The 24476-nt window shown below is 44.3% G+C and overlaps 1 protein-coding gene across 2 annotated transcripts in view; it reads right to left on the bottom strand.

Moving 5' to 3' along the window:
- The window catches only part of tmem266 (transmembrane protein 266), a 155739-nt gene that overhangs the window by 94778 nt on the left and 36485 nt on the right, over positions 1 to 24476 (bottom strand). For both annotated transcript variants that reach the window (XM_043680377.1, XM_043680378.1), the window contains exon 2: positions 22874 to 22974. In XM_043680377.1, coding sequence (XP_043536312.1) covers positions 22874 to 22887 — 14 coding nt within the window. In that variant the 5' untranslated portion in view covers positions 22888 to 22974. The remainder of the gene's footprint in view (positions 1 to 22873; positions 22975 to 24476) is intronic.

Genomic DNA, 24476 nt, shown 5'->3' with positions numbered 1-24476 from the left:
GCTGAAGACCAAGATTAAAATCAGGGATATGTCAGGAATCTAGAATTGGAGAAGTGCAGAGATCTGGCAGATGTGTCGGGCAGCAGGAGAGTAAAACGATATGGAATGGTGAGGCCAAGCAAGAATGTGGAAAGAATGATGAGAACTTCAGTAATGAGATCTTGTGGGAAAGGGAGATCATGTAGACCAGGGGTGACAGGTGAACGGGACTTGATACCCGTTGGAATATTTCCAGAGGGTTTAAGATAGCTTGTCTCAGAGGGAGGTAAGGAAAGGTTTCCTAGAAAGGGTGAGTGCTTCTCACAAAGGAAAAAAAGGAGGAGGATATCATTAGACTAAAAAGAATACAGAAAAGAATTATTAGCATGTTACTTTGACTGGAAGGTTTGTGTCTTAAGGAGAGGCTGGATTGTCTGGGACTCTTTTCACCTGGAGCATGGGAGACTGAGGAGTGACCTGATAGAGGTTTATAAAATCATGAGAGACATTGATAAGGTAGACAGCTGACAGCTTTTCCCTATGGTAGGGGAGTCTAAAACTAGAGGGCATAGGTTTAAGGAGAGAGGGAAGAGATACAACTAGGTCCAGAGGGGCAGTCTTTTCACAATGAGGGTGGTGAGGGTCTGGAATGGGCTGCCAGAGGTAGTGGCGGAGGTGAGTATAATTTTGTCATTTTAGAAACATTTAGACGGGTACATGGATATGATAGGTATGAAGGGATGTGGACCAAGCACAGACAAATCGGACTAGTTTAAATTGTGAAAACTGGGCAGCATGGGCAAGACAGGCTGAAGGGCCTGTTTCCACGCTGCAGACCTCTATGAATATATAAGGTGCCAATGACATGGGGTATAATGATTACATTAGATTACTTACAGTGTGGAAACAGGCCCTTTGGCCCAACAAGTCCACACCAACCCTCCGAAGAGCAACCCACCCAGACCCATTTCCCTACATTTACCCCTTCACCTAACACTATGGGCAATTTAACATGGCCAATTCACCTAACCTGCACATCTTTGGGACCATTCACTGTGATGGTGTTGCAGTCTGTTCTAGCCCACTGCATGCATCCATTTTTCTTCCACAGACCCCCAGGTTTTTCAAGTTGAACTCCCGTGGCAACTAGTTCTTGATTCATCCATTGACAGGGCAGCATGGTGGCTCAGTGGTTAGCACTGCAGCCTCACAGCAGGGTTCGATTCCAGCCTCGGGCAATGGTCTGTGCGGAGTTTGCACATTCTCCCTGTGTCTGCGTGGGTTTCCTCTGGGTGCTCCAGTTTCCTCCCACAGTCCAAAGATGTGCAGGTTAGGTAGATTGGCCATGCTAAACTGCCCATAGTGTTAGGTGCATTAGTCAGAGGGAAATGGGTCTGGGCGGGTTACTCTTTGGAGGGTCGGTGTGGACTTGTTGGGCCGAAGGGCCTGTTTCCACACTGTAGGGAATCTAATCTAATCTAGATTTGGCAGCGTTTCAGCAATTTTTAAGGGTGTCTCAGATTTTTAAGCAACCTAGTCCATTTTCAGCCAGAGCGATCATTTGCAACACACATCTTGAACCTGGATTTCTCAACACAAACAAACACTTTCAAACCCCTTCACCAGTAACTCTGCAATGTTTCAGTTTGAGAGGCAAATGTCCCATCTCGCTTAGCCACCGATGAAATAGAACTAAAAGCCTATTTATGCAGGTTAGTTCCTTAAACAAATACCAATTATAACATCACCCACTGGTGACAGAAAAATTTCACAAACACACACAAAGAGAAAGGACTGTCAGCATAATTAATTCATTGTTATATTCACAATTATGCAAATTCTTGGTCCTTGTCACTTGTCTTGGCTCTAGTTGATTTCTTTTCCTCCCCTAACAAACACTTACCATGCGTGTTGCGTTTGTGACACAAAGGAAGTTTCAATTAAAAACTGAGACATTTGCTTTGCAAAGCTTTTGTTCCAGGCAGGCGTCAAGCAGGAGGAGAAAAGAAGTTGGGCTGATTATCATCAGGGAGAGAGGGGTCTTGGAATTGTTAGTGGTACCCACATGTGACTCTATGTCAGAAAGGCTGTAGCCCAAATCCCACCTCAGGAAGTTAGGAACATAGAAACAGAACTGGGTCATTCAGTCTGTTCAGCTTGTCCTGCTATTCTATACAATCATGGCTGATTGAACACTTTAATGCCTTTAGCAGGTGGCACGGTGGCTCAGTGGTTACCACTACTGCCTTACAGTGCCAGGGACCCAGGTTCAATTCCAACCTTGGGTGACTGTCTGGGTGGAGTTTGCACTTTCTCCCGTGTCTGCACAGGTTTCCTCAGAGGGCTCCGGTTTCCTCCAACAATTCAAAGATGTGCAGGTTAGGTGAATTGCCCCTAGTGCCTAGCGAATTAGTCGGGGAAAATATAGGTTAGGGGAATGGGTTTGGGTGGATTACTCTTTGGCTGGCCAGGTGGACTTGTTGGGCCGAAGGGCCTGTTCCCATAATGTAGGGAATCTAACCCTGTATGCTACTGCTAATCAGAAACCTATCAATCTCTACCTCAAGCAGTGACAATAAATCTAATTCAATTCAACTCAAAGGCTGAGCCTAAACAGTTGGTAGAGAATTCCCAAAGTGTACGATCTAAGTGGCACCCCCTTGTTTTTAAGCTGTGCCCCCCCAGTTCTCTACTACCCCAGCTAGGGGAAACATTTTACCCACATTTACCCAGTCAATCCCTTTAAGTGTTTTGTAAGTGTCAATGAGATCAGCTCTCATTCTTCAAAACACTAGAGAATACAGGCTCAGGTTGCCTGATCTCTCTTCTTAGGACAGTTCCACCACCCGGGATCAAGTCTGATTAACTTCTGTTGCGCTCCCAAGCATGGCAATGATATTTTTCTAGAGATAAGGAGATTGAAACTACACACAGTACTGTGTAACCAACCTTCTTTACATTGTTAGCAGAGAAATGCGAACAATCCCACTCTCCTCCACACCCAGAGCAGTATTGAGAGATTGCTACACTATGTGAGGTGCTGTTACAGATGCGATAATAAATGGAGATCTGTCAGGCCTCCAGGGTTGATAAGAAAGCTTCTACAGTACCGTATCATAGAAAGGTTGGGGAGTTTTTGTCTGGGCCAGTATTCGTCCATGAATTAATATCATTAAGGCTGGGTGGCTGGCCATTAACATAGTGTTGCTGTGGGATCTTGCTATGCACAAACAGAACATTCACATTTCCGACTTTACAAGAGCAACCACATTTCAGGAAAGTACATCAAAGGCTGTGAAGCATTGTGAGGCTTTCAGAGAACACCAAGTCATTACAGCAGAGCTGGAGGCCATCACTCTGCCCATTGAGTTCATTCTAGCCCTCTGTAGACCATTCCAGTCAGTTTCATCTCCCCTCCCTATCTCCATAACTCTGCCAGTTCATTTTCCTCTTGAGGCCATCCAGTTTCCTTTTGAACTCATTCACTGTCTCTGCTTCCACCACCCTCATGGACAGCCCATGGGAACAGGGGCAGGCCATTCAGCCCATTGAAACTGCCCTGTCTTTCAGTACGATCATTGCTCATTAGCACTTGCTGTGTAAAAAAGATTCTTCTCCACATTCCTCCTGCATCCCTCATGCAAAATCTTAAATTGGTGTTTGCCGGTTTTTGTTCCACTGTTGTTGTCATGTTGTCTTACTTTAACTAAAACTGTTGCGATCTTGTCCAACTTTGTCAAATCTCCACTCACTCTCCTTCCCTTTAAGGAATCTTTGTGTTTAAAACAGAGATGAGGAGGATTTTGGAATTCTCTGCCTCAGGGAGCAGTAGAGTTTAGGTAATTGAATATATTCAAGAGTCATGATCTCTAAAAGAACCAAATGTTGGGTAGGGATCGCCACACAAGCAGAGTTGAGGCCATGATCCATCTTGAATGGTGGAACAGGCTTGAGGGGCTAAATGGCCCATTCCTATTTCTTATGTTGAGAAAGTGCAACTGAGTTGATGGGAAGATTGCACATTTTTCATCAGAGATACAAGGCTGAAGTGTTTGGATGAGAAACTAGGTGGGATAAATCCACTTTTGGATTGCTTGTTCTTTCAGCTTATCGTGCTATGGAGCAAATGCAGATATTAATGGAAGTGTATTTGGAAATTAATGAAAAGTTAAGCTTTATTCTTTAGGATGCCTCAGGAAAGTTTCTCTCTTACTGGCAGCCACTCAAAGCAAGGAGAACACTTGCCACAGCACGTGGCCCCTGGCAAGTATCTGTGGATGGAGTCTTTTCATGTGGGGGAGGCTGTTGCACTGCAGCTACCACATGGTTCTGGCTGAGGAAGAGCTCTCCTGCTACTTGTATCAGAAGGATTTACAAGTTGATTCTCAATCTGTTTGGCCGCATTGTTAATGCACCTCTCTTTGGCCATTCAGTCCTGGAGTGAGACTTGAGCCTGGACCTTCTGGCTCAGAGATAGGGACACTGCCCACAGCCACAAAGGAAGTAATTAGTCATTTGGATGGGTTGGACATTATGTAGCTTTGGAAAGGTGTGTATTTGCTTGATAAATACAAGAAACATTACAGCAATGAATGACAGAAGCTCAAAGCAATTCCACAAAGTGTAATAACTAACAAGGTAGAGGTGCTGCCTAGTAATTACACTACCTAGATAGAGCTGTAGCATGTTTTGCACAAAATACCACAACAATGATACTGAATGGCAGCTGGTGTGAGTCTGAGTCATACAGGCCAGGTTTGATCACTGTTGGATGCTGAGTGAGTTGGTCTCGGATTAAGGAGCATGTGGCTCCCACAATTGAATCATCAGTAACACCTCCATAGGGGCCTGCGTGTGGACATCAGCCAAGGGCAGAATCAGTGCCCATGTTGGACCAGCTCACCTCCTCCATTCTCTTAAGGTCAACACACATTTCATTGGGTGAGATACCAAGGGGTGACTGGCATCCACACATCAAGCACATAGAATGAGTCAGATGACAGAGATAAGATTGTAAGTCGCCAATCCTACTACCCCAGCAGAAGATTGAATTCTGTCAGATTTCCTGGGGGGCTATATTTGAAAGTGAAATATTCAAACCTGCTGTGACATTTAACACTTGGAGTGGGGATTGCCCTGGGTGATGTTCATTCTATGAGTTGCAACGTGTTGCTGGGAGAGAGAGTATGGCATACAGCAGTTTGAGTGCAGAGGGCTGTGAAGCAGACAGGAAAGGTTTGGAGGGCTTTTGCCCGAAACGTCAATTTTACTGCTCCTCGGATGCTGCCTGAACTGCTGTGCTCTTCCAGCACCACTAATCTGGAAAGGTTTGGAGGCAATGCTGCCTCCCTTTAATAAGTCAAGATCAAATGGTGAATGGGAGGGCGTTCCGGCTGTTTTCTACATGGCCGTTGATTTGTGCTAATGTAGCTTGCTGTTGTATGAATAAGCAAAGTGGTTATTTTAACCTATTTTTCTAATCAATCTGTTCAGAGATATTATTACACACCTCCTGAGCAGGGGTGGTTGAACTTGGGCCTCCCAGTCCAAGGATAGGGACCACTACCTCTGCGCCACAACAGGGCCCTTATGGTGAAGTAATCTTTTTTAACCTATTCAGAGATTATTGTACACCTCTGGAGCAAGTGGTATTTGAACCCAGGCCTTCTGGTTCTCCCAGTCCAGTGGTAGGGACACAACTATTGTACCACAGGAGGGCCCTCATGGCAAAGTGATTATAGTCTCAAGGTTTAATCAGAGCCAAAGGATCTAATCAGAACAGCCATTTAATAACCTTTATATGTATTTATTATGTGAGTGGTATAAAATAACCCAATCAAATACTAATTTTGCCAACACTGTAAATTATGCATGGACAAACTATAAAATAGCACAACAGATGCAAGCTTCCTTAAAGTTGCAGGCACTGCACAAATCAAAGATGACCCTTGGAATTTAAAGTGGCTTTCCAAAACAGTACTGAGGGAATGCTGCATTGTGGGAAGCACTGACCTTCAGAGATGAAGTGCTCCTTGCATCCTAACCAACTTTCACCATCCAAATAAATCACGTCCCTTGACCATTGCTGATTTTTAAAATATCCATTCATGGGATCTGGGCGTCGCTGATCTGCATTTATTACCTATCCCTAATTGCCCTGGAGAAGGTGATGGTGAGCTGCCTTCTTGAACCACTGAAGTACATCAGGTGTAAGTAGTTACATAATGCTGATATGGAGTTCCAAGAATTTGACCTAGTTCCTTTGACTGAAGGAACTGTGATATATTTCCAAGTCAGGATGGTGTGTGGCTTGGAGGGAAACTTACATTTGGTGGTGTTCCCTTGTATCTGCCACTCTTGTGTGAGAGCTTTTGGGGTTTTGAAGGTACTGTCTAAGGAGCCTTGTTTATCGTATGGTCTGCTTCCTCTGCTTTGGTTGACATCTCAGACTCGCATCCATACTCCACCGCCATATATTTTTGCTTTATTAAGAATGCAATAATGACCATATGATCTGCTTTTAGATGTTGATTGAGGGTTAGACATTGGCTAGGGCACTGGGGAATAACTCCCCCTGCTCATCTTTATAATGGTGCCATTGGACTTTTTTACATCCACCTGAACAAGTAGAAAGTTTAAAGTTTCATCTAAAAGATGGCACCTCTAACAGTGCAGCACCTCCTCAACTACTGGAGTGCCAGCCTTGGTTGCAATGCCTGGGTTTCAAGTGAGACTTGGGACCATGTGGTTCAGAAGGTGAGTGTCATCAACTGAACCACAGAAACAAAATGACTTTACCGCGATTGTTGGAAAACATAATCACTGCACTTCCAAATGACTCACAGAGTGAAGTGCATTAGGTATTTGGATAGGACAGATAGTACGACTGATGTATGAAGAGAGATTGGATCAATTAGGACGATAACCACTCAAATTTAGAAGTCGAGGGATCTCTCATAGAAACCTCTAAGATTTTAACAGGACTAGGCAGGCTAAATGCAGGAAGGAAGTGTTGATGACGTGGGAGTCCAGAAACAGGGGTTACAGTTTAAGGATACAGGCTAGACCATTTCGTGCTAAGATGAGGGGAAGTTTCTTCACTCAGAGAGTGGTGAGCCTGTGGAATACTTGGTTAAGGCCAAAACATTTTCAAAAAAGAGTTCAATATAGTTCTTAGGGCTAAAGGGATCAAAGGGTATGGGGAGAAAGCAAGGACAGATTACTGAGTTGGATGATCAACCATGATCATATTGAATGATAGAGCAAGCTCAAAGGGCTGAATAGCCTGCTGTTGCTCCTAGTGGCTAGGTTTCTATGTAGGATTGCTGCACTGCAGCATTTCTAAATCTCTAGGAAATGATTTGGGGGAAAATGTCTCAGGTCTCCTCAGCTCAGTTTGGCACTGACTAATGACTGTTCTTGGGCCTGTGCCCATTTGAGATTTCGATTCCAACATTTCCACTTTCTGTTCAGCCTGAGTAAACAAAGGGATGGAGAGGCAGAGGGACGGACATCTGTCGCATGGGGTCCAGTGAATTAATCACGTGGGACCTTTCAGTGCTTATTTTGGCTCAAGCATGGCAAAAGGCAGGCATGTGTTCAAGGGTTCTGGCAGTGAGGGGGAAGCTTGGCTGGGAGGCAGGTGTGCGTACTGGGTCCCAGCTGCTGCCTCCTTTCACTCTGTGTTTCAAAGTAAGAGTGGAATTAATTGCTCAGCAGAGCAAGAAAATCTCTGCCCAAAGTAATTTCCTGAAAACTTTGAGACTTGTGAGTTCCGTCTATGGATCTCAAAGCATTTTAAAAGTTAATTGTCTGATTTTGGAGTGGGTGGTAAAGTCACTTGTTACCCTAGAGAAGGTAGTGGTGGTGATGAGCTGCCTTCTTGAACTGCTCCAGTCCCACGTAGTGAAGGTGCCTCTGTCTTACTGATGAGGAGGGAGTTCTGGGGGATTTTAACCCAATAGTTGAATAGCGACGTATTTCTAATTGTGATTTGGAGATGATTCCTGTGATGGGACCTAGCTTAAAAGGAATTCTGAGAAGGAATCAATTTATCCACTCAAGGCAACACCAGCTTCATGGGGTTAAAAAGCCCCCTTTTGGGAATCCAAGGTGGTGGGTGTCCTGCTAGGATCGTGTTTGCTGGGCTCCACGCCACAATGTCAACACGGCAGTGCTGTAACCTGTCCCATCCATGTTACTGTGAGTAAAAGCACAGGGAAAGAGCTAGAGAACCTGAAAAAGTTACTTACCTTTGTTTTTACTGCAGGAGAACGCAGAATTAAAGAGGAAGCTCGCCCAGGGCCAGGGCCACTGAAGCAGCGGGCTTGCTTACTCATCAGACCCTGGTTGATGAGCTGGCCAAATCTCATGAGGTCCTGGAGATGCAGATCAAAGAAAAAAATCATGGAGAAGCTGGCTCCTGTATCTGCTATGCTGCTGGGGAAAAAGGACCAATGAGCTGGAGCACTGGGCTGCAGGGGTAGAGGCAGAGACTGACTCCTCCAAGAGCCTGATTGAAACCCTAGAAATGCAAGTTCATAGTCTGTTGGATCTCGGAAACAGGGGCAGAAGAAAGAACCTGTGTGTTGTTGGCATACTAGAGGGGACAGAAGGTGAGTGACCAGTGGAGTTCTTCGAGAAGTGGTTCCCGGAATTCCTTAGTTTGGAGACTGAAAAGGGAAAGATAAAGATTGAGAGAGCCCACCAAGTCGCGGCACGAAAGCCAGGCATGGATCAGTGCTGCTGCCCTGTTCTGGTAAGGTTCCATCATTATAAAGACAAGCAGAGAGTCCTGGAAGCTTCCAGAGCCCAGGGGAGGGATCCAACGGCATTGGTGTGTGAGGGCTCCAGGATTAGGCTCTTTCACGACTTCTTGGCGGTGATGATCCAGAGAAGGAAGTCCTAAGATGGCGTCAAGAAGAGATTGAGAGAGCTTGGGATCCTGTATTCTTTAAGATATCCAGCAGTCCTTCGGATCAATCATAATGGATCTATACATTGATTCGACTCGCCAGAGAAAGAGAGGGATTTTGTGGACATGCTGACTTAAATCAGTTAATTGAATAGGCAGAGGACAGAGCTGTTCGGGTTTTTTCTTCTTTAAAGAGGGCTTGGTGGAGTCTCCTTTCTGTTGGTAATAAGTTGCGTTCAATTGTGCTCGGGATGGATAGAGTATTTACCTTTAATCTCTAAGCTAAGTTATACCAAGGGATGGGTGATGTATTTATTTTTAACTTAATTGTTTATAGTACAAAGCTTGTTTTTGTGGGTTTTTTTCCTATCGGGTTACCGGTGTATGTGGCATGACCCGAGATGGTAGGAGTTGAGAGGAGGGTTGGGAAAGTTACTCCTCTGAATGGGGGGTAAACTCTAATCAGTGCTTTTGGCGATTTTTGTTTTTTTGTTTTTGGTGTACGTATGTAGTTTTTGTAAGTTCTGTAGATTTGTTAGCTGTAGTTATTTTAGTTTGTGTAGCTTTTGGGTTTTTGTGGGTTTTCTTGCATTGAAGCTCAACGATCTATAGTTCGAGTTCCCCTTCTCTGGAATCTAAATGGTGCTAGAGAAGGTTATGGCTAAGGATAATAGACAATAGACAATAGACAATAGGTGCAGGAGTAGGCCATTCTGCCCTTTGAGCCAGCACCACCATTCAATATGATCTTGGCTGATCATTCCTAATCAGTATCCTGTTCCTGCCTTATCTCCATAACCCTTGATTCCACTATCTTTGAGAGCTCTATCCAACTCTTTCTTAAATGAATCCAGAGACTGGGCCTCCACTGCCCTCTGGGGCAGGTCATTCCACACAGCCACCACTCTCTGGGTGAAGAAGTTTCTCCTCATCTCTGCCCTAAATGGTCTACCCCGTATTGTTAAGCTGTGTCCTCTGGTTCGGCACTCACCTATCAGCGGAAAAATGTTTCCTGCTGCCAGAGTATCCAATCCTTTCATAATCTTATACGTCTCAATCAGATCCCCTCTCAGTCTTCTAAACTCAAGGGTATACAAGCCCAGTCGCTTCAATCTTTCAGTGTAAGGTAATCCCGCCATTCCAGGAATTGACCTCGTGAACCTACGCTGCACTCCCTCAATAGCCAGAATGTCTTTCCTCAAATTTGGAGACCAGAACTACATGCAGTACTCCAGGTGTGGTCTCACCGGGGCCCTGTACAGCTGCAGAAGCACATCTTTGCTTCTATACTCAATCCCTCTTGTTATGAAGGCCAGCATGCTATTAACCTTCTTCACTACCTGCTGTACCTGCATGCTTACCTTCATTGACTGGTATACAAGAACACCCAGATCTCTCTGTACTGCCCCTTTACCTAAATTGATTCCATTGAGGTAGTAATCTGCCTTCCTGTTCTTGCCACCAAAGTGGATAACCATACATTTATCCACATTAAACTGCATCTGCCATGCATCTGCCCACTCACCTAACTTGTCCAGGTCACCCTGTAATCTCCTAACATCCTCATCACATTTCACCCTGCCACCCAGCTTTGTATCATCAGCAAATTTGCTAATGTTATTTGTGTTCAAGTGGTGCACCTGGAACATTAAGGGGAGTCACTCGCCAGTCAAGAGACAAAAGATACTTTCCAGTCTTGGAAGGGAGAGGCTGGATGTTGCCTTGTTGCAAGAAACACACCGAGGTGTTGCAGAGCATTTGAAACTGCAACAGAATCGGTATGACAGGATTTACTTCTCATCTTTCAATACGAGGAGTAGAGGGGTGGCCATTCTAGTTAGAAAGAATCTCCCATTTGTTGGAGTGTATTAAAGACACACACAGGAGATTTGTAATCTTTAAAGTTCTGATACATGGGGAAGAATACAGGATCTTAAATGTTTACTGTCCCCCTGCCCACCCCCGTAAGTTCTTGACAGACGCACTTTCTAGACTTGTTAACCTTACATCACAGCATATTATCGTGGGCGGGACGGAGGGGGGAATTCAATTGTCTAATAGATCCTACAGTGGACAGATTGCCCAAAGGCGCTCCGATATCTTTTTCATGATCTAAGCAATTAAGGGATTTGTGTGCTGAACTGGGATTGGTAGATGTTTGGAGGCACCTTCACCTTACTGATAAGGAATTCATGTTCTTCCTGAATCCACATAAATGCCACACCAGAATTGATTTTATTTTTTACCCCTGCAGCACATCTGGTGTCATGCACAATTGGCAATATCACTATTTCTGATCATGCCCCAGTGTATTTAATGGTCAAGAATAAGGATACTATGGTAATTTCGAGACATTGGCCATTGGACCCCTTCCTCCTTCAGGATAGTAAGTTTATTGAATTCTTGTCTACTGAATTCAGGACTTTTTAAGACATTAATTCAGGCTTGGCCAGTAGCCCACCCATTCTTTGGGAAACTGCTAAAGCCTATGCTAGGGGGTTAGTTATTTCCTGTTTAGCTCGTAAGAAACGGCAGGCAGGTGAACAGCAACACTTGCTCAAAACATGTCTGAAAGTAGTTGAAAAGGCTTACTTTGACAGGCCTTCCGCTGGATAAACTGCAGAGCATCACAGCACTTCGGTCCACACTGAACTCCATGCTCACACAGACAGCTAAGAGGGAGCTTACATTTGCAAACCAAAGGCTGTTTGAGCATGGGGATAAGCTGGTCAAGTACTTAGCATATCCTGCCAGGAATAGGAATGCTCCCCTAGCCATTACCTCGATCAGGGAGGACACTGGAAATTTAACCCATGATTCTAACAGGACTAATGAAATATTTCAGAAATTTTACTCTGAACTGTTTTAATCTGAAAGTTGTGAGGATGGGTGGGTTAGGATGGAGACTTTTTTGAAGAAGTTGGACCTTCCGGGAGTGGCACCTGAACAAGAATCTTTCCTCAATGCCCCGTTGTCAGAGCAAGAGGTGCAGGAGGCCGTGAGGAAGCCCCAGAATGGAAAGGCGCTGGGTTCTGATGGCCTCCCCAGTGAGTTCTATAAGGAATTTATATCGTCAGGGCCGATGCTTAGTATGTTTAATGACTCACGTAGTCGTGGCCTCCTCCCACCATCTCTAAGAGAGGTGAACATCTCTCTCATTCTTAAAAAAGGGAAGGCCCCAGAGGACTGTGCTTCCTATAGACCCATTTCACTCCTGAATGTTGATTTCAAAGCCCTATCTAAGGCTTTGGCTCTAAGACTAGAAACTGTACTGGCCTCCAGCATTAAGGAGGACCAGACGGGATTTATAACAGGTTGCAGATCGTTGAATAATGCCAGGAACTTACTTCATATGATCCATGTTTGTCAACAGTAATCGGTACAAGGATTTGTGATCTCTTTAGACACAGAAAAGGCATTTGACCGGGTCAAGTGGCCATATCTTTTTTATACTTTAAAGAACCTTCATTAGGTAGGTGGAGGTTTTGTACAGTAACCCTCTTGCTGCGGTCCTTACCAATGGTGTATGGTCAAGCAGTCTCAATATTTGTAGGGGCAGTCGACAAGGCTGTCCCTCATGCTTTTTACATTGCTGTTCGAACGTTGGCGGAGGCAATATGTAGGCATCCCAATATATCTGCTCCAGAAGTGGGGACAAAGTCACATAAGATTGCATTGTATGCAGATGGTGCCCTTGCCTTTTTATCAAACCCAACAGTTTCAGTGCTGCTCCTGATACAATGCAATCAATCTATTCGGCGGCTTTTCAGGTTATAAGATCAATTTTGTGAAATCAGACGCCATGCCTACGGATGGTCTTCCTAGATTGCCTGATCCTGAGGGCGAACCTTGATTTCCCTTTAGCTGGTTGCAGGAGGACTTTCTCTACTTAATTATATTTATTACCCCTGTCTTAGATCGGCTATTTAAAACCAATTTATTCGAGAGGACCTTCGTAGATGGGAGGCGCTTCCGAAATTTTGGTTAGGTTGGATAGCTCTCATTAAAATGAACATTCTCCCCCTTCTGTTGTATCCTATGTGAATGCTTCCTGAGCCTTTTTACCAAGCAAATATTTAGGAGACTGAACGGCTGGTTCAGTTCCTTTATCTGTTATCGCAAGCGGCCCTTAATTAAACTGACTCGACTGCAGTTTCCTTACACGCTGGGAAGAGTGGACCTCCCAGATATCAAAAACTATCAATTAAACCCGTTGCTATCCTACGTGAGTGACTAAGCCATGGGGAGACCCTAATCACTTTGGTTGGACATTAAAGCAGCTCAGGCAAGATGCCCCCTTACTAGCCTGCTGTTCTTGGACAAAATGAGAATAGTTAAGGAGTATTAGCACAGCCCAATAGTTATTAATACTGTCAAGGTGTGGCGGGCAATGCGTCAGAGTGAGAGCAATATTGCCAAAACATCATTTTTGACACCCATAGTGGGTATGCCGGGTTTTTAGCCAGGGATGATGGACCCGAGGTTTAAACTATGCTGACCTGCTGTGCTGTTCCAGCAATGAAGTTTCAACTTTGATCTCCAGCATCTGCAGACCTCACTTTCTCCTCGCAGCTAAGGGTGTGCCTTGTCTGGGTAATTTATTGAAGGGGACACAGTGATGTCCTTTGACCAGTTGGCTTGGAGATATCAATTGCCCAGTAGGGACCTCTTCCGTTTTTTTTCAAATTAGAAATTTCATACAAAAAGAGACCACATTTCTAACTGATTTTTATAGGTCTGACATGGAGAAGAGGGTACTGAGCCCTGAGGGTATGCTTTCTGTTAGCAATGTTTGTCACCTACTGGGAGAAGGTCTCTCGGACAAATCTGAATGGCTGTCTAAGTTATGGGAGAGGGTGTTGGATGTTGAGATCTCTTCTGAAGTATGGGGGGATATCTGGGAAAATGCAAGAAGGATCTCGATTTGCAACAGAACCCATGCCTTGCAGTTGAAGATTCTCCACAGGGTCCATTTGGCCCCAGACTGCCTCGCTAAGTTTAAAGTGGGAGCATCTCCAATGTGTCCAAAATGCAGACTGAGTAAGGGCACGCTCACTCATTGTCTCTGGTCCTGCCACAGTCTGCGGGAATACTGGAGCACTGTGGTAGGCGAAATAGAGAAGGCTTTGGGAATGGAGGTGGAGGTGGAGGCTTTGGGAATGGAGGTGTGTGTGTGTGTGTGTGTGTGTGTGTGTGTGTGTGTGTGTGTGGGGGCGGGAGCAGGGACATGTGGGGATACGGAGGCACAATGGGTGGGGGGGGGGGGGTGGCAGGGCATGGGGGGTGTTGCGCAGTGTTCTGCTGCCTAGTCTCCTGAGCAGATAAAGCAAGTGTTCGCTCTGTCAATCCCATTGAAGTGAAGCAGCAGCGGGGAGAGGTTACAACAATGCTGCAGGACCCTTCCACACAAGCGTGTCCCTGCTCAGAAACAAACCCTGAGACAGAGAGAGGGAGCAAGGCAGGCAGAGCGAGGAAAAAGGTGAAACTTTATTGCTGGAACAGCACAGCAGGTCAGGCAGCATCCAGGGAACAGGAGATTCGACGTTTCGGGCACAGGCCCTTCTTCAGCCTGTGCCCGAAACGTCGAATCTCCTGTTCCCTGGATGCTGCCTGACCTGCTGTGCTGTTCCAGCAATAAAGTTTCAACTTTGATCTCCAGCATCTGCAGACCTCACTTTCTCCCAGAGCGAGGAAAAAGGAAACTTAAGAAAACTCCAAGTCCCAGAGGAGAGGCATTGAATCAGTTATCCAAATAATCAATTATCCGAACGAAATACTGCCCACCCATCTCATTCAGACAATCGAGGTTCCTCTTTATTTAAAATAAAAAAACCCTTTTTGTCCCTTCCCTCTTCCCTGATCTGCTGCTCTCCTAGCTAAGCTGTTCCAGTCCAGTTACAACACTGGCATCTACCTGTCAAATCCAACCCTATCAACGACTGGCCCATCAGTCTACTCTCAATCATCAGTAAAGAGATAGAAGGCTAAGCATCACCAGCTCAGCAATAACCTGTTCAGTGATGCCCAGCTTGGCTTGTGCCTGGGCCACTGAGCTTCTGCCCTCAATACTCGCCTTGGCTCAAACATGGACAGGAGAGCTAAATTCCAGAGGTGCTGTCACCAAGGTTGTACTTGGCCAAGTGTGGCATCAAGGAGTCCTAGCAAAACTGGAGTCAATTAAAATCAGGGGTAAATTCCCTGCTGGTTGAAATCATATCTGGCATGAAGGATGGTGGCTGTGATTATGGGAGGTCAGTAATCTCAGCTCCAGGACATCTCTGAGGAGTTCCTCAGGGTAGTTTCCATCTTCAACTGCTTCATCAATATCCTTCTCTCCATGGTAAGGTCAGAATTTGAGATGTTCATCAATGATTGCACAATGTTTAGCACCATTGATGACTCCTCAGATACTGAAGCAGTCCATGTCTGAATTACAACAAGCCATGGATGGTTTGAAGGCTTGGGTTGAAATGTGGCAAGTAATATTCATGCCACACAAATCCAAGACAATGACCATCTCCAACAAGAAACAATCTAACCTTTACCCCATGACATTCAATGTTACCATCACTGAATCCTCCAGTAATATGATCCTGGGGGTAACCATTGACCATAAACTGAATGGGCCTAGCCATATAAATGTAATGGCCACAAAAGCAGGTCAGAGGCTAGGAATCCTGCATTGAGTAGCTCACCTTCTTACTCCCAAAAGCTTGTCACTATCTACAAGTCAGGAGTGTGATAGAATACTTTCCACTTGCCTGGATGAGGGTAGCTCTAACAACATGCAAGCAGCTTGACACCATCTATACAAGGTATTTGGTTTGACTGTCACCACATCTGCAAACGTATACTCTTTCCACCACTATAAGAGGCACTGTAGAAATTCCTCACACAGCATCTTTCAAACTCATAAACACTTCCATCTAGAAGGATGAGGGTAGCAGATACAAAGGAACATGACCACCACCTGTAAGTTCCTCTTCAAATCCCTCACCACCCTAACTTGGAAATACATCACCGTTCTTTCAGTGTCACTGGGTCAAAATCCTAGAACTCCCTCCCTAACAGTATTGTGGGTCCATCTATAGCACATGAACTGCAGAGGTTCAAGAAGGCAGCTCACCACCACCTTCTCAAGGTCAACTAGGTATAGGCAATAAAGGCTAGCCCAGCCAGTGACCCTCACATCCCACAAGTGAATTTTAAAAAAATGTATTTGCACAGGGATCTTTGACGCTCCATCAGGGCTTCCCCGAGCTGAGAAAATTAAGGTTAGGTAATGGAAAGGAAATTCAGTTGGTTGCACAGATTGAGATTGGAGGAGATTAGTGGAGAACAGGATGGAGGAGCCTTGTGGTCTGGAGATGGTGTTCAAGAGGATGAGAGTGAGGCAGCTGAAGAATGGAGGTAGCTTACTATCTGCGTATGTGTACTTTGACCTAGTCATTAAGAAATGCACAGAAATGAAGATCCATTCACAGAAATGAGGATCCATCCTTTCGAGCATGATCAGACCCAGTCATAATGTTGCTGCTATCAGATCCCCTAAAAGCTCAATAACTGATGTTATGGACCGGACCAAACCTCCTTCAACTATATTAAGGAGACAGTCTAAGACCTTAATTTTTATTTTATTTAAAGTATAATATACTGTGTTCCAGATGTATTTCAATTGGTCACACTACGTGGCTTCAAGCAAAACACACTTTATTCTCACCATACAGTTAAAGTGCAAACAAAAGAAAGAATTACTATAACTTTAACTTTATTGGAAAACTTCTAAACTCCAACTACTCCAGTATTGTAACATCCCATTAACACACCCTTTGCAAAGTCAAATACAGTAAAAATGTTTCTCTTAGAGGTGATGTTTCTCCAGTCCAGGAGATTAGAACAGCAAGAGAAAATTTTGGCAGTGAGAGAGAGAGAGAAAGAGAGAGAGAGAGAGAGATAACAGCTTCCACAATCAACTTTAAAACCCCAATAACTGCAAATTAAATTAAAACCCTGGTTCTGTGGGAGCATGATTCCACCCAGTCAGACTGCTTCTATTGTTCTAACTTTAAGAAAAGCCTCAGTGCCTCACAAGCTGTTTATTGGCCTTGAAGAATCAGAATTTAGAAATAGGTTTGTTGTCACATGCACTCATGTACATAAGTACAGGAATACAGTGAAAAATTAACAATATCGCCCCCATACAGCACCATCTGAGCTACAAAGTACCTAGGTACAAATCTTAGATACAAAATAGATATAATAAAGAAAAATAAGTTACATTACCTTATAGTGATTTGTAGTACAAGTTGCAAGATAAGAAACACCTCTAGCTCAAAATCTCTCTGAAAAACAACTAGGACAAAATACACTCCTTAAAGCCATAATATTGTCACACTAACTATCAGACATTTCGAATAAGGGACAGCAAATCAATATTGCCTTTTTTAGAGATTTTGTCTATGTCTGATTTCACCTCTCCATGGTGTTGGGCACACTATAGCAAGGTCATTGTCAAAGGTCACCATAGTGTTCACTCAAACATGCCAGTTTAATAAGTGCAAGGGAAGAAGAAAGAACTTGCAAATTAAATTAAAACCTCTTCACATCCTGAAGAACTTTCACATCCTGAAGAATTTTACTGCCTACTAAAAAAACATTGTCATATACCTGTAGTCACTGTTGGTATGAGATAACAGAGGAGTGGTGTAATGCAGGAATGCATTAACGTAGAAATGATGTGATGCATCAATGCAGGAATGGTTAAGTACAGGAATGGTCTAATGCATTAATGCAGGAATGGTGTGATACATGAATAAAGGAGCAGAATGTAGGAATACAATATACTGCAGGATTGGTGTAACACAGAACAAAGGGATGGTTGACTATAGGACTGTCAGAATGTGTAATATAGAAATGGCTCGCACATGATTCTGATGTGTATGTTTGTGACATGCTGCACTTTACCTAGAATCAGGGAACACAGTAGCACTCGACCGACGTAATCATTTTCCTCATTAGTGATGTACATCAGGCTGGAGCTGGGTATCCTGAAGAGCACATCAACACCTGCCCACTCCATACTCCAGTGACTCCATCTGGCCATCTGCTCGGAAGAGCAGCCTGAGGCACATGACAACACGCACTACCAGCTGAGCTAATAGGTTGGCAAAAGCATTCAGTGGCCGTACTGTTGTCTGCTTAAAGACTATCACAGGCCAGGGAACCGATCCAAGGTTAGCAATCTCTCTGGGACATACTTTTACTGTCAGACATGAGACTGCTGCTAGGGAGCACAATTACAGCATGGCAGGCAAAACTCTCCTGGGTATGAGTGTATTGCAAGGTAAGCAATGTCCTGAATGGCATCCACTCATTTCAGAGCAAGAATTCACGTCCAGAATAAATAGATGTTCCAGCAACATAGCGACGGAATACAGGGCTGAGCCGGGGCCTTGTCCGCTCTTTTCCTTATTGTCTTCATCTTTTTACTTTAGCTCTTCCTTTTTTCTTTAAAGCCTGGAGAGTAGCGGCTGAAGGAGAAGGTCTCCAGGATGAGTCGGACACGGCTCCACCCCAGCCTTGGGTCACCCAGTGAGCGAGGAGCAGGTAGCGTTCTGGCTGACCCCATCTGCTTCGGGCCGGCCGCTTTCTTTTCGTCTCTCTCCTATACGTCTTTTCTTTCCTTCATCATCCTGACATCGCAAGGAAGCTGGAGCGGTGTCGGCAGCAACTCCTGGCTTCCTAGGCCTGAAGTGTGGACTCCTGGGATGGTAGGGGAGTGTCGGCAGCAACTATGGAGGAATGGGCACTCCTGGCTGCTGTAGGCTCAGAGTGTGGGCTCTTGGCAATGGGTCATTGACATGGACAGCGTCAGTGCCTGGAGCGAGGGCTGCTGGCTGTGGTAGGCCCGGAGCAGGGACCTTGCAGAAATTCTTGAAGACGTGTTTGGGATCCTGAAAGTGAACTACATTTAAGGACTTTCTTTTAGTCTCCTTGGACTTCAAAATGGCGCCGGGTTGTGGCGACAGAACACTTTTCACTGCATCTCTGGAAATATATGTGACAATAAATTCATTCATTCACATCGAGAAGATTAATATCAAAATCATGAGGAATTCTGATAGAGAACGTGGGGAGAAATAGTTTTCTCTGGCAGCTATGTCAGAAGCTCAAAGAATTAAGGTAAATGGCAGAAAGCAACACAAAGAAAACTTATTTTCTGCAGCAATTTATTATGATGCAAGTGGATTGATCAGAATTCTCAAGAAGGAATTGGATAGATTTATGAAAGGGGGAAATTTGAAGGGAAGTGGGGAAATAAGAAGTGGAATGCGACTAATTGAGATAGTTCGATCAATGAGCTGGCACGGGTACAATAGGTAAGTTTTTATGATTCAATGAATTGTTACAGTGTAGGTGCCATCCCAAGCTCATTGATCTACTGCAGGGCATAACAATGTGGTTGATTCTTAACTGTCCTCAGGAATGGCCCTAACAAGCAATGATCTGCTCCAAGGTTCCATACACTCTGGTCAGCATACAAATACATGGACTTCTGCTTTCAGAAGTCACTACTGTGCAAGAACCTTGGAGGACTGCGCGGAAAGAAAAGAAATTAGAGGGAACATAGCGAGCAAGATACACAATTTGTGTATCAGCAATTGGTGATGGGTAATGAATGCTGGCTTTGTTAGTTACACCTACATCCCATGAAGGAATAAATTAAAAATAAAACTCTCTTTGCAATATACTGGTTGTGTTTTTGGCTTTGTACTCAGACCGCTAGAGTGGGACTTGAAGCCACAACTTAAGTGGGGTTCCATTTTCCCCAGAGTGCCCCTGGTCATGTTCTACTTTTGTGATGTAGCTGTATTTACCTCTTTATGGTTTCTACTGTAGGGATTCCAGCTTCTCATCTTGAGTCTGGTCAGAGGCATTTTGTGTGTGTGTGTGTGTGTTTGTGTGTGTGTGTGCGTGTGCATGTGTGTTGGCATGTGTGGGTCTGTAGGTGGGTGTATGTGTGCATGTATGTGTCTGTGCATGTGGGTGTGTGAGCATGTGTGTGTGCACACGCGCATATGTTAGTGAGTGTATATGTGTGCCTGTGTGTGCGTATGTCCATGTGTGTGTGTATGTGTGTCTGTGTGTGTGCATATGTCTGTGTGTGTATGTCTGTGTGTGTGTCTAGGTGTGTCTGTGTGTATCTGTGCATGTGTGTCTATATGTATGTGCGTGTATGTGTATCTGTGTGTGTGTATGTATCAATGTGTATATGTGTGTGTGTGTGTTTGCGTGTATGTGTGTCTATGTGCGTGTGTCTGTGTGTGCATCTGTGTTCCAAAGTGGGTCATTTATATTTTCTTTTGTAAATTGCAAGAAAGTTATGGGGCTCAAGAGAGAAGCCTATGGTTGATTCCAAATCCCGCCGGGGCTGTTATAATTTAAATTGCCAATTTAATGTCTTATTAATGTCTTCCAAAAATCAATATATTACATAATCTATTGTGTTCACGTTATGCAGACACACTGCTCAGAAAATTCAAGTTGTTAAATGAAACCTGTCCTTCTAAAACAAGCAACACCCACATCCTGTTGAAGAGTGAAATGAAAAAGGGGGGAATTTACTGGACCCTGAAAAAGATGAGCTACGCTGAGAGATTCAAGAGAAGCCAAGCGAGGACTTTCTCGATGTTGGGAGTGATGAGTCTTGTATTCCTGCTAACTTTTGACACTGAGAAGAGATTCTCACCAGTGGGAGGCATGAGGCCTATTAATGGGGATTATTGCTCATTATCACCCTCATTATTATCTCATGAATATGCACTGTCCTACTCCAATACCTTCTGGTTAGAAACTACATGCTGAGAATTCCCAACCTGAGAGTCAGAGCGAGTACCTGGTTACTCCAACTTGCGCCTAGGGGCCTCCCTCGCTAACACCCAGCGCCAATAGCTCAGAGCACTATTCTAGGCAGTCACTGCATCCACAGATCCTGGCATCACTCACAGGTCAGCTCCTCTGCACCATCATGACATGTCTCTGACCCACTTACAGTATGATGCCTCACTTCAATGCTGCACTTCAGAGGACAGCACCATCTTTATTGGAATGCTACTGCTGTCAGGACACTTTGTGTCTGGGGACTGACAACCAGCCCATGAATTAGATTAGGTGGCAAGGGGGGGGGCCCTGCTCGCTCACTTCCTTAGTGCTCACTCTCTTGGCACCTATCTGCCTGGGTTCACTGCACCCCTGGGTTCACTGCACATTTCCTTGCCTCCTCAGCCAGTGCAAACAGGTTCACTTTACTCCTGTCTTGCCTTGCTGTTTAGGACAGGCATAAAGCCAGGCACCTTGTTAGTGGTCACTAACCCAGAGGAGAGACATGTTGCTATGTGTCACTATGTTCCATCAATCTCACATCCACACCATGTTCTAACAGCGAATGTTGTAAACACACAGCATTTGCTTCAAACAACTAGCATTGTAGAAACTCCACAGTGTGGAAGGAGGCCATTTGGCCCATCGAATCCACACCGAACCTCCGAAGAGCATCACATCCCCCTAACCTATCCCCATAACCCTGCATCTCCTATGGCTAATCCACCTAGCCTGCACATCCCTGGACACTATGGACAACTTAGCAAGGCCAAACCACCTAATCCACATAGCTTTGGAGTGTGGGGTGAAACCAGAGCACCCGGAGGAAACCCATGCAGACACAGGGAGAATGTGCAAACTCCACACAGACAGTCGCCTGAGTGTGGAATCAAACCCAGGTCCCTGGTGCTGTGAGGCAGCAACATTAACCAATGAGCCACCATACCACCCCTTTCTTGATGTGTATTTTGATAAACAAGGGGATGAAAGCTATTGTGGGTTGGCAGGATTGTAGAGAAATCAGATTGCCTTGATTTTATTGAGTGGAGGATCAGGCTCAAGGGGAGTCAGGGCATACTCCTGCTTGTAATTAATATGTTTGTATGTTTAATTTCACTCAAACTATCACTGCCTTTCAGACGCACTGCAGCAACTCACTAAGGCTCCTTCCAAGCATGCACCCACTAACATTTAGAAGGACAAGCACAGTCAATGTACTGGATCATGACTGCCTACAAATTCCCCTCCAAACCAGTCACCATCCTGACTTGAAGTTATACTGCTGTTCCATCAGTGTCACTGGGTCAAAATCCTGAGCCTTCCTCCCCAGTAGCCCTGGGCGTGTCCCTCCACCACATGTACTGAAGGGTTTAAGAAGGCAGTTCACCACTGCATTCTCAAGGAACGGGCAGTAAATCCTGGCCTTGAAAGAATCTCTAAACTTCCTCTCCCCTCTAACGCTCTCCTCCTTTAAGCTGTTATTTAAAGCCGAACACTAACTCTTTCTATCACTTGTCTTAACATCTGAATGTGTGACTTGGTGTCAGAAATGTTTCTGAGAAGCATTTTGAAGATGTTTTACTACATTGGGAATGCTATACAAATGCATGTTGTTGTGGTACCACCTCATTGAATGGTTAGCGATGATTAATATTTCAGCATAATGGTTTTCCTTTTCTAAACTCTTGGTTAATCTGTCTTATGTAACATGGTGCAGTTAATGACCACCTGAGTGTTTTATTAAATCAGACAATAATTGTGACCAATGTTAAATGTAAGGTCTTTTCTCAATATTTGATGGTATCTACATCTGGTCCATTTCTGAGATGATCAGTGCACCGCTGCCAGTGCCACATCTTCACTTTGGGAAATTCAATTTGCCTTCAATCAAACAAACTCTTATAGATCTATTTCTCAGTTGAAAACAATGAGATTAGTGCTTTCCTGTGCAATAGTGCAGGGAACTGAATTCCCAACGACTCTTTCAGAAACCTATGCATAAGCTAATGGAAGGTAATGACTTTCTCTAATTACTCAGCATTATGGAGGTATAGGTAACTGGGTAATATCAAGGTCAAGATGATTATTGATCACACTTACTGATTGTTCGCCATGTGGGGAGATGCAGAGCTCAACAGCAGCTTTTTAAACCTTCGGCATGTTCTATCAGAGTTTCAACTCATCACTTGGATTTTGCATTCCTATAAATTAATAACAGTTATTCCATTAGACTTCATTCTTGTTAAAAGTGTTATGGGTTATATTTTAAGAAGGTAGCCTAGACCCTAACATTTTCTTATTACAAAGGCAAATGTAACGTGCCATGTTCCAGATGCAATTCAACTCATCAAACTACTGATGTTAAGCAAAACACAAGTAATTTAAATAAGTAGTTAAAATACAACCAAAGAAAGAGGAATTTAGAATAACTCTATTGCAAAACTTAATAGAATAATAGATACATTACTATTATTAATTAACTGTGCCAATATAGTGACATCCCATAAACATACCCTTTGGCAAAAAGGCAAAATCAGTAAAACACTTTGTCTCACATGCCATCCATCAGCCCAGGAAAAGAATCCCCAGCTTTTGGCTATAATTGGGGAGAGAAAAATAGCTTCCACTTCTTCAAACCCACAACAGTAGCTGCCTAAACCTAAACCAAAAAACTGAAAAACCCGAGAAATCCTAGTCTATGAGAGCTGGCCAAACTCATCCAGGCTGCTTCTATTATTCCAACTTAAAAAAAAAACCAAGGCCTCACAAGCTGTTTACTCTAGTGGTTTTGGTAGACTGCTCATCACTTCTGCCTTACTACCTCTCTTCAAAAAACAGGACAAAATAAAATATTAAAGCCACAGCATTGTCACAAAGGTCAGAAGGGAAGACTTGGGCAGGACACCAGGGAGAAATCTCCAGCTCCTCTTCAAGATAGTGTCATCTGACCTTTCACACCTACCCCAGGGGATGCAGGAGACACCAGTTCAACATCTCATCCCATATTTGTTGCCATCTACAATGGGCCTGATTGAGGCACAGGCCAGTGGATCAAATTGGGGTCTTCCTGCATGGCTCATAGTCACCAGACTGGGACAGACCAAAGTGGTGTAATCTGTAATTGCTCTGTGTCTCAGTGGTAAGCCTTGTCACCATTGTGTCAGAGGGTTTTGGGTTCAAGCCCCACTCCATCAACCTGGGCACATGCTGTGGGCTGATACAACCAAGGGAGCACTGCACTGTAAGAGGTGGCATTGTTCTGACAAGAAGTTAAGCCTTGATCCTGTTTTTGACAACCAAACACTCTCCCACTGAGCTATAGCCCCAGACTTGTTAATAGCTGTGTTGGTGCAGTGTAATAGCTTCACAAATAGCATAGAACAATTTCATTTAACTATCTGAAGTTACCAATCTAACTGCTCAGTGGCCCATTCTCTGGTCTTCCTTGTATTTTTTCTGTTTTGTTTCTTGAAGGCACCTTTGATATCCCCTAGCCCCCAACCTCAAGCCATGACATCATTCCCCTTGATCGTCACTCCTTAAAAAGGTATACTGTCTGCTTGCACCTAAATGGAGACTATCATCAGACCATAAGAAATAGGAACAAAAGTAGGCCATTTGGCATCTTGAACCTGCTCTGCTATTCAATAGGATCATGATTGATCCAACAGTCCTCACATCCACTTTCCTGCCCTTTCTCCAT

This window comes from Chiloscyllium plagiosum, chromosome 40 (assembly GCF_004010195.1).
Source record: "Chiloscyllium plagiosum isolate BGI_BamShark_2017 chromosome 40, ASM401019v2, whole genome shotgun sequence".
NCBI classification, from domain to species: Eukaryota; Metazoa; Chordata; class Chondrichthyes; order Orectolobiformes; family Hemiscylliidae; genus Chiloscyllium; species Chiloscyllium plagiosum.
Note: the sequence above shows the minus strand (reverse complement) of the source record. Positions and strands in the feature narration are given on the sequence as shown.